General features: G+C 42.9%; 1 protein-coding gene across 1 annotated transcript in view; it reads left to right on the forward strand.

Annotated features, from left to right (window-relative positions):
* TRABD2B (TraB domain containing 2B) overlaps nt 1–12,522 on the forward strand; it is a 300,584-nt gene that overhangs the window by 171,868 nt on the left and 116,194 nt on the right. The window contains exon 4 of the mRNA XM_034064386.1: nt 9,953–10,127. Coding sequence (XP_033920277.1) covers nt 9,953–10,127 — 175 coding nt within the window. The remainder of the gene's footprint in view (nt 1–9,952; nt 10,128–12,522) is intronic.

Genomic DNA, 12,522 nt, shown 5'->3' on the forward strand with positions numbered 1-12,522 from the left:
TCTGGATCCAGGGAAGGGGTCATTAACACTTCTAGAAGTGGCTGTTCACATGACATTGATGTCAGTCCTGATGCTGCTCTGGTGTTTGGTGACACATTTGCTCATCACCACTTGTGCCCGCTTGTCTCCCACCTTCTCTTCTTTGGGCTGTAGTACAGGATCCTGCTGTTGCCTTCCCATACTTCACAAGAGCTCCTGATCTGCTGCAGTGGGATCATACTTTCTTTCCACTTGCACTTTGTGCCTTGGTCTACTGTGAGCATTTGGAAGTAAAAAACCAGAAGTGCAGCCAAAATTTTCAGAGTCTAATTTTCATATTATGTCAGAACAGGATTCCAGATTGGAACAATATTATATTTTGGCTTATGTGTTTCAGAAAATTGGTTACAGATCCATATTGTGAGAGTGAAGCCTACTTGTTGATGACAGTGCTGGGGAAGGTACTGCAGAGATTGGGTTTTTATTAATAATCTGGAACATGCCCAGATAATTTCAATGCTACAGGTTTTGAAAATAGGTTCTTGCTTGAAACTTTTTATTGCATGTTTTCATTTGGAGTTGTCTTACCTTGGAAGTTCCTTCCTTCCTCTTTCCAGTTTCCATGGAGAAAGCAATAGGAGAGGAGAGAAAGTCAGAGAGAAATTGGAACAAGGCATTTAAAGGCAGAGATTTTTCTTTCAGAGACTGCTGTGTTATTACAAAAGGAACATGTTCGCCTTCAGAAAAGGGCTGATTTACATTAAAAACATAGAAGGATTGTTGACTACCTGTATTTATTAGTAAGGGAATAACCTATAAAAGAGTATGAAGGAGTGATTGGTAAAAACATTTGGAGTTCAAGGTAGTAGCATGCTGCTTTCTGTGCATTACTGTATGTTTGTTGTAAAGCATTTACTATCCCTTCTTTTTTAAAGAGCTGGTTTATGAAGTGTTTCTTGGAAAGACTTGTTCAAGAGAAATGAAAAAGACTTGTTTTCTAAACAATATCTTGTGGGTTCAGTGTACAAAATGCTTTTCCTCCCTTTGTTTTATCCAGAAGATGTGTTTGTCACCTCATTGTGACAGGGTGAGGGGAAAAATGTGGAACAAGGGGGCACTTTGCTTGTCCTGGATGACTTGGCAAAATTAGTATTAGACATTATCTGAAAAGACTGTGTTATTGAGTACTCAGTAACACAACATTTCTTGGTCTGGCACTATTATTTTGCATTACTGAATAGCAAACACTGTAGATCAGGTTCGCCAGTGTAAACTCTTTGTGCTCTCTGATGGTGATTTCAGACCTGGATCTTCTCTTCTCTGAGAGAGCTCATTATTGATAGAGTCAAGGTTTATACAGTTCCACCAGCTTAGATGCAAAGAAAGCAGTTTCAAAGATAACTTAATTTGTCTTTACTTCACTGACTTCATTTGAATTATTCCTTAGTTTTCTCCTGGCTGGTCCCTCTTCCATTTCTAGAAGTTCTTGGAGATGTTCTGCATCCTTGTGTCCTATACTGGACCTCTCAAACCTCACCATCTTAAACAGAACTGAAAGTCATCATGCCAGGTACCAGTTCCAGATGCCAGCATACATAGGATGCTTAGGCTGGTTGGACTGGGAGTAGCCTGGAGTTTTGCTAGGGCCGAATGGGAGAGCAGGGCCATCTCTGCACAGAAGTGTCTTGTGGTGTCAGCTCCGGAGGTCTATCTCCAGCCCAGCTGCTGTTGTGTTATTAACCAGCTTTTTACTCCTTGCTAAGTTGTGTGATATTTCGCAAACCATATCTCTTGGATCACACTTGCCTGGGGTTAAAATCATGCTGCAGTCTTCACATAAACATTCAGGCTTTCCCTAGAATCTTTCTAAACAGGGATGGGAAGAAACTCATTGAAAAGCCCTGAACAATATATACTCAAGGCAGCCAGACCTGAGCCTGTACCCGCTACTGACCAGCTGTTCTCTCACAGTGTAACAGAAGACAAAATGAAAAATACCTTTGGAGAAAGAATTGAAATGCTTTAATAAACCAACCCCAAAACCAAACCTTCTGGCCCCAGTTTTTTCGCTTTATTGCCCTGCTGTGCCCTTTGATCAGTATCTTTACTCGGGTGTCATGGCAATATAATAGGTGATGGTTTTAGTGTCAGGACAGAAAAAAAGAGAATATTCTTTGTCAAAGGAAACAAAGCATTTGGAAGGGAAATAGAAAAACTTGAACTTTTCCATATGTTTGCAAGCTCATGAAAGCTGGGAAAAAAAAAAATATCCCAAAGTTAAAGAAGTTTTAAATGAAGCAGGAGTGTCCTTAGGTAGTTATGATTTACCCTCCCCACTGAAACCAAAACCTCTATTTGCATACACTGCAGGCTTGTCATCCTTATTCAGTTAATGAACAGGTCCCTGTAATGTGGTCCTAAATATACACCGCATAGTTGGGGGAAGCTTGCGGAAAGGGGGCCGGGATCGTTGTTCTGACTGTGTTTTGTTAAGACTTCTTTAATCAAAACATCCATTCAGATAGAGAGGCCGGCTGCATATTTTGGCATCGCTACCAAGGGGAGCAGGGACGGGGTTGGGGTGAGGAGGGAGGGAGGCCTTGGGGGAGGGATTGGTGTTGCTTGCTTCTTCTTTTGTTTCTTTTATTCTGTGTGCTTGGAAAGCAAGGATTTACCTGGTGTGGGAAAACAAATAAAAACCATACATGGAGGTTGTGACTTCTCAGGGATTTGGTGGAAGTCTTTTTAACAAGGATACAAGCATCACCTCCCAAGCTGTTGGAGATGCACAGCCCATCCCTGTGGCCCTTCTGCTTCTTTTCCCTCACCTTTTTCTTGTTTTGAACGCGTTTTCCTTCAACTCAAATGTACAAGAAGATGAAACCAGGCAGGGCACACATCTGTCATTTGGCTGGGTGCTGCAGCAGCAGGGTGGGTATCCATGCAGATGTGGTGGGGAGTGAAGCTGCAGAGACACAGGGCTCTAGGGCTTGCAGCCTGCCTGCAGGCAAGTTTACACTCAAGCCAGCAATGATCCTACAGTTTTTGAGCCACCTCGCAGAGTTCTTTGGAAGTATTGTACTACCCATAGAGACTTCACTAAGCTCTCAGCCTCTTTCCCCCTCCACATCTTCTCTTATTTGTAGTTTTCCTCTATTTACACATTTAGATGCTTGTAGACCTGAGTTAGCCAATTTGAAACTCAGTTTCAGGGACCTCAGCTTTCACACTGAAGTTACCATGCCATGCTGAGTTGGTCCCAAGTTAGTTTTAGATCAGGTAGGCCAATTACAGAAAGCTTGGTGGCATGAACTGTATTTGCAATGTATTTGCTGCTTGTACGGATCCTGAACAGTAATGTGGGTGAGCAGGGATTAGCCAGAAGTGGTTCTCTAGAACTGGTCCTAAAAAATGTGCTTGTTCTTAGACTGTCTGTTTTGGTACTCTCAGTCTTTAACAGCCTATCTCCATGAAAGGAGTCCTCAGCTTTTAGCTCAGAGAGGATTAGATGTCCCTAAGCAGAACAGAAATGCTGGAAGCTGCAGGAACACATTCCAGTTGCAATGACTTAGAATCATAGAATCATAGAATAGTTAGGGTTGGAAAGGACCTTAAGATCATCCAGTTCCAACCCCCCTGCCATGGGCAGGGACACCTCACACTAAACCATATCACCCAGGGCTTCATCCAACCTGGCCTTGAACACTGCCAGGGATGGAGCATTCACAAGTTCCCTGAGTGACCCACCCAGTACCTCACCACCCTTACAGTAAAGAATTTCTTCCTTATATCCAATCTAAACTTCCCCTGTTTAAGTTTTAACCCGTTACTCCCTGTCCTATCACTACAGTCCTTAATGAAGAGTCCCTCTCAGGCATCCTTGTAGGCCCCCCAGGAAATAAGTTTAGGTTCATGAAGCTGCACTCTGGTGAGCTCCCAGTTTGCAAGACCACACTATTCACCGAGGGGGAGCTGCCTGTCTTTTGTCTTGCAGTTTTTCAGGGCTCTTCCTTGATTTCAGGGGTTTGGGACACTACAGACTCCTGCTAAGACAAGGGATGTAATGGAAAATCAGTGCTTAAAACTGGCCTCCGGCTGCATGGAGAGCTGTCCCTGAGGAACTGCATGAGCAAAGACTGGTGATGTGAAGCTTTCTGTGAATTCAAATCAGTCTGAGTCCATACCCAAGTTTGGTGTCAGCGTATGGTTCTAGTAATCTATGTTAGCAGCCCAGAATCCACCAAATTAACTTGCATATCCTGAGTGTGATGTGCTGGTTATGCTCCTAATATACTCTCAAGCTCCATCTTGGGTAGATGTTTGCCCTGGGAGAGGGAAAGGAGTGATGGAACTGACTTACCCAGAAGACTGAAGACTTCTTTTACAGTCCGCTCAGGCTTCTAATGTATTACTTTAAATTTTGATGCTTAAAGAAAGCCATCATGGATTAATCACAACATGCTTTGACTGGACACCGTTTTGCAGATCTTATTCCTGGTCTCCTTTTTCCTGGAGCTGGAAGCCCATCTTCTTGGCAGCTGACAACTTTGGGCTAAATCATATTAACCCAGCACCCCCTTGACTGTTGAAGTCTCCATCAGGATGGAAGCTCAGGAGTGCTGGAGGAAAACCAGCCGAGTCAGCAGCAGCCACATCCGCCTTGTGGAGATGCTTGCTCTTGCAGCCCATCACTTTACACTATTTGAATCCTTCATATCAGGCACTGCAGTAAGTGGATATGGCTCTCCCAGATGCCAGAAGGGTCCATAAATCAGAGAGAAACAGGTGTCTTCCAAGTGCCGAGCAGTATATTTTGCAGCAGTGCAGTAAAAAACACAATGCCCTGTCAAGTCTGGTTAACAGGAGAGGTATCCTCCCTTCATAAGCGAATGATAACTGGAGCTCAGATGTCAGCCTCTGACCCAAGAAGGGCTGGTGTGAATTTAGGGCCGCTCGGTTTGTTGGAGGAGCCAGCAGGTTTCAGGATGCTGGCTCCCTGGCAGCCCCCCTAAGCTGTGCTGTCAGCTCTTGAGATCCTTATCTTGCATAGTGCAGTCAACCATATGAAAGTTCCTGACCTGTGTGGTGCAGGGAAAATCCTTCAAAGCAGGATCCTTCACTTGTCTTCAGGCCCTGCCCGCATAAAGCTCACAAACTAGAAGACTAATAAAAAGAACCCAATCTTTATCGTGTTTAGGAACAGAAATAAATGTATTTGGCGTAATGTGGGAACTCCCTACAAACAACTGGATATAAGTATTACTAGCGTGGAGGCTGAGCCCTCCTGTCAAAGCAAGATGGATAGTTTTGTATTGAGGTGCTGCACTGGAGGTCAGGAAACCGGTGGTCAGATCTCCACACTGTCATAGATGTCCCATGTGAATCTGGGAGAGCCTCCTCCTATTTTCTCTGTTTAGCCTGGGAATGCTCTGAGGAGAAATAAAGCATTTTTTATTATTGAGTTTCCATCGCAAGGATTAGTGATGATACTGTACTTGCAGCAGTCTCGAGTTTGGATACTGCAGAGGAGTGAGGCTGGAAAGCAATTAGGTAGCTGCTGATTAGGAGACAGTGGGAGAGAGGAGTCTCAGAAGCCAAGACTGTTGACCAAGACATAGGAAGATAATAGCAGGAAAGTTTTGGGGATCCCTGTATTTCCTATGGCAGGGGTTGGCATTCCATTTCCCAATGTAGGCTTCCTCTTCTCCACCTGCAGATAGACTTGATTGAAGACCACCACTGCCTGCATGAAGGCAAAAAAGGGCACACAGCCTTTGTTCACATGTTGGTAGTATTAGTTTTCCATTGACATAATCTTACAATTTGAACGCACATTCCAAAAGTAGGCTATCATCACTGGAACAGAACAAGGATAGAAGAGGTTGTCAGAGGATGGGGAGATGTAGTGTACGGGAGTAGGAATGATAACGCTATTCCTCCACATCTGATTGTGATTTGATACTGGACTGAATCTAGAGCAGTTCCACTGTAGCCAATAAATCCAAAGCAGGAAAAAAAAAAAAAAAAGAGATAACCAAATTTGATGGTTCTTTTATGTGTCTAAAAAAATTGTTTGCAGATAGATATTCACAACCCTGGCACTGTGCCTCTGCCCAGAATATTTGTCCAAATATTAAAAACTAGTAAATAAGAAAACTTACTTAAATGCAGCCCTGTGTTCATGAATTTTCAGCTAACTTTGGCAGTAAGCCCTAAATGTGATAAAAGACTGCACCAATATATTTGGCTTTTCTCTGCCTGCCTTTGTTTCATTTCTTTGTCTCTATAGACAAAGCTGACAGCACAGCAGAGATCTTGAGATACAGCTGATGCATTTTTCTAAGCTAAAGTATGTTGTTAGCTCTTCTGCTAAAGATTGCAACACATTCCCAGCCTCCTTCCACAAAGTATTTGTGGGAAGAGAGACTACCACTGAGCATCTTGGACTTTGGATCTTCCTTTAGGTCCTTCAACAGCAAAATTCAGCCAGTGCCTTGTATGTAACATCAGGTTGGAAAGTATTGCTGTGCCCATTTTACAGATGGACTTTTGAGGGACAGGAGGAATAAAACCAAATGCTTCAAAGACACTTAGTGGAGGTTAAGTGCCGAGTTTCCTTTGAAGGTCTAAACCCAAATAATATGCTTGTGATCATGCAAGAGATTTGTATCACCCATGGGAACACAACCATTTTTTCAGGGTAGTGTCATAACCACTTCACGATCCTTTCTCTTTCTTCTTCCTAAAGCTCCAACTGACTTCAAAGGTGAAGAATTACAGCCTGCATCCCACAGCACTGTGAGCTCGGATGTGTGCACAGAGCTTTAGCCACACATATTCCATGAGGGATACTGACTCAAGTAAAATTACACAGACAGTGTGGAGGGAGAGAAATTTCTGCAAGGCTGGAACTTCTTTTTTGTTCTCATACTCTCTTCCTTTACCCTCAAAATCTTAAATAAGAAATGCAGAGTGTACCTAATGACTGAGTTTGGGGTCCATCTATGCTGTCCATAGGAGAGCTGTAACCCAAAGTAAATAGGAATAGAAAAAAAGATAGAGTTCTAACTGATTGAGTCAAAATATTCTTCCTTTTGAACACCTCTGAATGAAATATATTACTGAATTTCATAGAATCATAGAATAGTTAAGGTTGGAAAGGACCTAAAGATCATCCAGTTCCAACCCCCCTGCCATGGGCAGGGACACCTCACACTAAATCATATCACCCAAGGCTTCATCCAGCCTGGCCTTGAACACTGCCAGGGATGGAGCATTCACAACTTCCCTGGGCAACCCATTCCAGTACCTCACCACCCTAACAGTAAAGAATTTCCTCCTTAGATCCAATCCAAAATTCCCCTGTTAGAGTTTTAACCTGTTACCCCTTGTCCTGTCACTACAGTTCCTAATGAATAGTCCCTCACCACCATCCCTGTAGGCCCCCTTCAGATACTGGAAGGCTGCTATGAGGTCTCCATGCAGCCTTCTCTTCTCCAGGCTGAACAGCCCCAACTTTCTCAGCCTGTCTTCATACAGGAGGTGCTCCAGTCCCCTGATCATCCTCGTGGCCTCCTCTGGACCTGTTCCAACAGTTCCATGTCCTTTTTATGCTGAGGACACCAGAACTGCACACAATACTGCAAGTGAGGTCTCATGAGAGCAGAGTAGAGGGGCAGGATCACCTCCTTTGACCTGCTGGTCACGCTTCTTTTGATGCAGCCCAGGATACGGTTAGGAAATATGTAGCATGTGTGTGTATTTTATATGTATATATATGTATATGTGTATATATATATATATATATATCTGCTAGTAGGATTCTCATTAAACTGAATAGCTTGCAGAGACTGGACAGAAAGGATCATTTCTCTCTTGTCATGGGTATCTACTACACAGTGAGCAGAAACTCCAGGTGATAGCTTGCACTGTGTTTTACTACTGATCCAACTGCTACTCTCCTACATGAACAGCAAAATTAGATGTTAGGATTATTCAACAGTCACATCACCCACCCCCCTGTACAATTAAATACCAGTGGCAGTATTCAGCTATTACCAGGTCAGTCTCTCACCCATTGGCACAGCAAATGTCTCATCAGTTCACTCTCATTTCAAAACAACAAATACCTATAATTAAAGTGTTAAAATTTATTTTTAAAGTGAATGGAAACAAAAATACTTGCTAAAGGGAAGGTGCATCCCTGTGGTGCATTCTTTAGCCCATCCTTTTAAGAGAACTGGTTTTCTTTTTCAGACAAAACCCCAACAAACTTAAATTCTGGCTGCAGTTAATGGCTTCCTAATTGTGTGTAACTGTTTCTTGACTTCCTGATCCCTGTCTGGTGGTTAGGAATCCAAAGGGTTTCTTAAATCAACAGGAGCAGCTGCCTCCTTGAAGCCAGGCATGGTGTATGTCACTGACTGTGGAAAGGAACTGCAATACAGGGAGGAGGGAGGTGATTAATGGGGCCAGTGTTGTAGCTCAGAATGTGGTTACACTACTGTGTAAGGGCATACTTACTTCAGTCATTTATCTTCTGTCCTCTGCCACACACATGCAGAAACATACATGTATGTTTTATTTTTGACAGTCATTAGAAATGCAGGAATGCACAAGGTGCACTGGGACCTGTAGCTGATGATGTGCCTCTAGAGGTGATGCCTTCCTTCATCTTGTTTCTTGGACAGGCTTGTGAAATGTTGACAAAACCCAGTCCTTGATTTTAAATTTATCTCTCAGCCACTGGAAAACTCTTTCTCACAGAAGGGAAAGGAAAAAAGGGAGAGGAAAAAAGGCAAGGAAGTGGCTCCATTTTGTGTATTTTAGGTTAGATAAAGATGTGGAACACGTTGGATATGGATGTATTATTGCAAGTGATGGAGTTGCACAAGCTGAAGAAAGGTGCTTTCAATCTTGGCAAAGACTTTTGGTCAGAATCTGATCATAACTTCTATCCTCAGTATATCTAGACCCAAAGCATCAGAGCTTTTCCCTGGTTGGAGCGGGATGCACGAAGTCATTTGATCCCCCAGCACTGCTGCTCCTGCTTTGGGTAAGAGCAGGTTGTCCCCACTGGCAGTGCCATACTTTCCTTTCCCCAAGGCATCTCAGGTGGTTTAAGGCCAGGTCCCATCAGTTCCCAGCCTTCACTTCCCTTCAGCCAAAAGCAGGGAAGAAGAGACTTATCTTATGTGGGTGTTGATGTTCCCCAAAACTTTCACCTTCCATTTCCATCTCTGAAGTCTGCCCTCACTCCTGTCCTCTTAATCAGAGCTCTTGCTTGTCTGTCCGTTATAGCTTGGGTCTGGGCTCATTCCCGCGTCTGCTCCCTTAATTCAAGCTGTCTCTGGGGTTTTAGCCTTTCTTCTGTGCCTATGAACATTTCTCCTCACAAAAACTGGGACTGAAGGAACAGTTCTTGTGGAAATCCCTTCTTTGGAATGTTCCTTTCTAGGTTGTAATACTTGGTTTTCTCTGGCGCGATGTAATAGCATCTAAAGCTGAAAGAAAACAGAGGGGCTTACCCTGTTTATATCTTCATATATCTGGATTTGCTAACTTTCCCTAGTTTTTTAACTGTTATGCTATCAAAATGGAGCATGTACAAGCCAAATCTTTCAGCCCTTACTCAAGATCATGGTGCCTTGGCTGAGGACAGATAGCAGAATTTGGTCTGGGATTAAATAGCCAATGAACTGTGTTGAACAAGGTGTAATATTCAGCAGTATCTAAATAAAGGGTTTAGTAATTCACCCAAATGTAACACCTAAAGCTACATCCTGCTGAAGGAATAAAGAAGAAAAAAAGTGTTCTTATTGGTGATTTTTCTGTTTCTCACAAGCTCTAGTGGTTGGGGTTTTTTGTATGATAGTGATGCTCAGGTGGTTTAAATAAGGCTGGATTAAAACCACCAGTGTTTTGGGGGTTACTTAACCACTGTCACCTGACCTGCATTCCCTCTCCATTTCAGGTACCTAACTTCATCAATACAACACTCCCACCACATGAGCAGGTGACAGCTCAGGAGATAGACAGCTACTTCAGACAGGAGCTCATCTACAAGAGGAATGAGAGGATGGGGAAGAGAGTGATGGCGCTTTTAAGGGAGAATACAGATAAGAGCTTCTTCTTTGCCTTTGGAGCAGGTAAAACATGACTTTTTCTATGTTACGTGGTCATTGTGATTGGAAGTGCTCTGAATACTTCAGGTGTTTTGTCTCTGGTCCTGTGGAGAGGTTTCTTTGGGGGCTTCTCTTTGAAGCAGTAAAGGTTTTTGTTTGTTTAAGCCTGCTTCTAAAACACAGTGAGTTAGTACAGGAGGTAGATGTGAGTTCAGCCATGCTGTGGACAGACCCTACTCCTTTGCTTTTCATCCAGTTGTAGAAATGTGAAGCTGGTGATGCTTTTCACACTGCTGTGTTTGTTCCCTTTGCAGCCCAACCTGTGGGCTGCTTCGGGTATATTTACACCATGATTGTGTTTGTAGCTACAGTGTAGGAGGTAGTTGAAGTGCGTTTGAATTTGCAAGGCTGGGTACTGAATGTGGTGACTGTGGGAGTGCAAACCTTGCTATGGCATTCACATGTGTGCATGGCTCATGGTGCTGGCCTGGGGTTTTAAACCTTCTGGGGTTGCTGTAGTTCCCGTTTCTTGATGGGTGACTCAGCTATTTTAGTGATGGCTGTACAGACTGGTGGGTTTGGACCTTGCACAAGTGTGTGAGTTATATGTGTAGCTAAATACCAGAATGTTAAATCATGAAGTAGAAATCCAATGTGTCTTTTCTTGTTTAAATTCTCTCCATGAAGCCTGCAGAACAAAGATGTCTGTAGTACTAATGTGAATCTGGGGCAGCACGTCTACTGTCCTTTCTCTCCCTTTTTAAATCTTTTTCCCTTTCCAGTGTAATTCACATTTCTGTGTCATTAAAGTATAAATAATAACTGCTCAAGAGAGGCCTGAGCACCAGCTTAAGTGGCTCTTTGAGCTCCCTCAACTTTAAGGAAGCCTGAGACTTGCATTGAGAACTGATCTGCTCTTCCTGCTCCCTCTCCTTGACAATTTCTCATTCTTTGACAGAATTTTGCTTCTCATCCCATGTCTCTCACTGTGAACTTTGGCAACAGCTCATTTTTTGCTGCTCACTTCGGTGGGAATTTTGATTAAAGGCTGCAAGGTTTAGCAGAGACACATGCGTTTTGATGTATTTGTTATGTGAGTGTATCCAGACTGAGTTTTCCTAAGCTAATTTAATCTCAAGCTTGCCTGATGTTTCTGTCTGAGGAGTTTAACTGTTTTTACAGTAGGAAGATATATCGTGGTGGTTCATAATTGGACAGGGATTCGTAAAGAAACAGATTGGAGCAAAGTTTATCAGAGATTATTGAACACAATGGTTTTGATTTAGTCTTCAAAGTTCCTTAATCAGTATATGATGGAGCACAGAGAGTAAACTGGGCATCATTGCCCACTTGTCCTGCTCTGTATACACTTTTCCTAGGCATCAGTTACAGACTGTGGCTTGAGACAGGATCTTCAAGTAGATGGGTCATGAATTGAAACCATTGCAGCTATTTGTCTTTGCTAATATCAGAAATGAAATTAAGCAAATGGATACTAATTCCCTAGAAAGTGACATCTAAATTGTGTGAGGTTTGAGATTTCTATCAGCCATTTTTGGTGATGCTGAAAACTTTCTTTGTTGCTGGATTATTTCTCTTTCCCAGCACTGACTTAAGCAGGACAGAACAGACACATGCAGCTGCGTTTATGGAAAACCAGGGAGCAGGAGGCACCAAGGAAAACTTTTCAGTTGGGTTCTTTGTTCCAGCATCCTCTTGGTGTTTCTCACTGAAACAGGCAATCCCTGCAGGCCGTATCACTTTAAGTACAGTTAATTTCTCCTTTTCTGGGATGTTTTGTTGTTGGGTTTTTTTTCTTCATGCATAAAATTGTGAGAAAATTATTAACTTTTCTATGCAAAAACTTTTTTGTTTTGGCCACACAAAGTGTGGCCAAAGTGCGAAAGATGTTCATTTTCTCTTAGGATTCAAATGGAGTTTTTCTGCTCAGGGTTTTTGTTGGGTTTTATTTGTTTTTTCCCACAGACTGCATTGTAAGAATGACTTTTATTGATCCATTTGTCTTTTGCATTCTTATATCTACTACTTGAATAAGCCCGTTTGAGGAAAGCACCTTGGAAAAACTTCCCGAAACACAGTGCTGTGGACTGGGATTGCTGTAGGAGAGAATCCTACTCACATTATGATTCTTTTGGACTCTGGCATCCTGTAACTTGCAGGTATAAAGGTATCCAAGGGGCATGGGGACAGGGCCCTACCCTGAAAACAGCCCTCCATAGGCTGAGCCCTGCATGGTTCCTCTGGTTGTCTCCCCCTCCAGTGGCATGGGTGGATAGTTTAGCAGTGTCTAACACTGAGTTACTATGACATGCTTAGATTGCAGTCTGATTTGGTTCAGCATATCTGTCTCAATAACTGCAAGACATTTTATAGACCCCTACAGATGTATGTGCAGTTG

The sequence above is a fragment of the Melopsittacus undulatus genome, chromosome 6 (assembly GCF_012275295.1).
Source record: "Melopsittacus undulatus isolate bMelUnd1 chromosome 6, bMelUnd1.mat.Z, whole genome shotgun sequence".
Classification (NCBI taxonomy): Eukaryota; Metazoa; Chordata; class Aves; order Psittaciformes; family Psittaculidae; genus Melopsittacus; species Melopsittacus undulatus.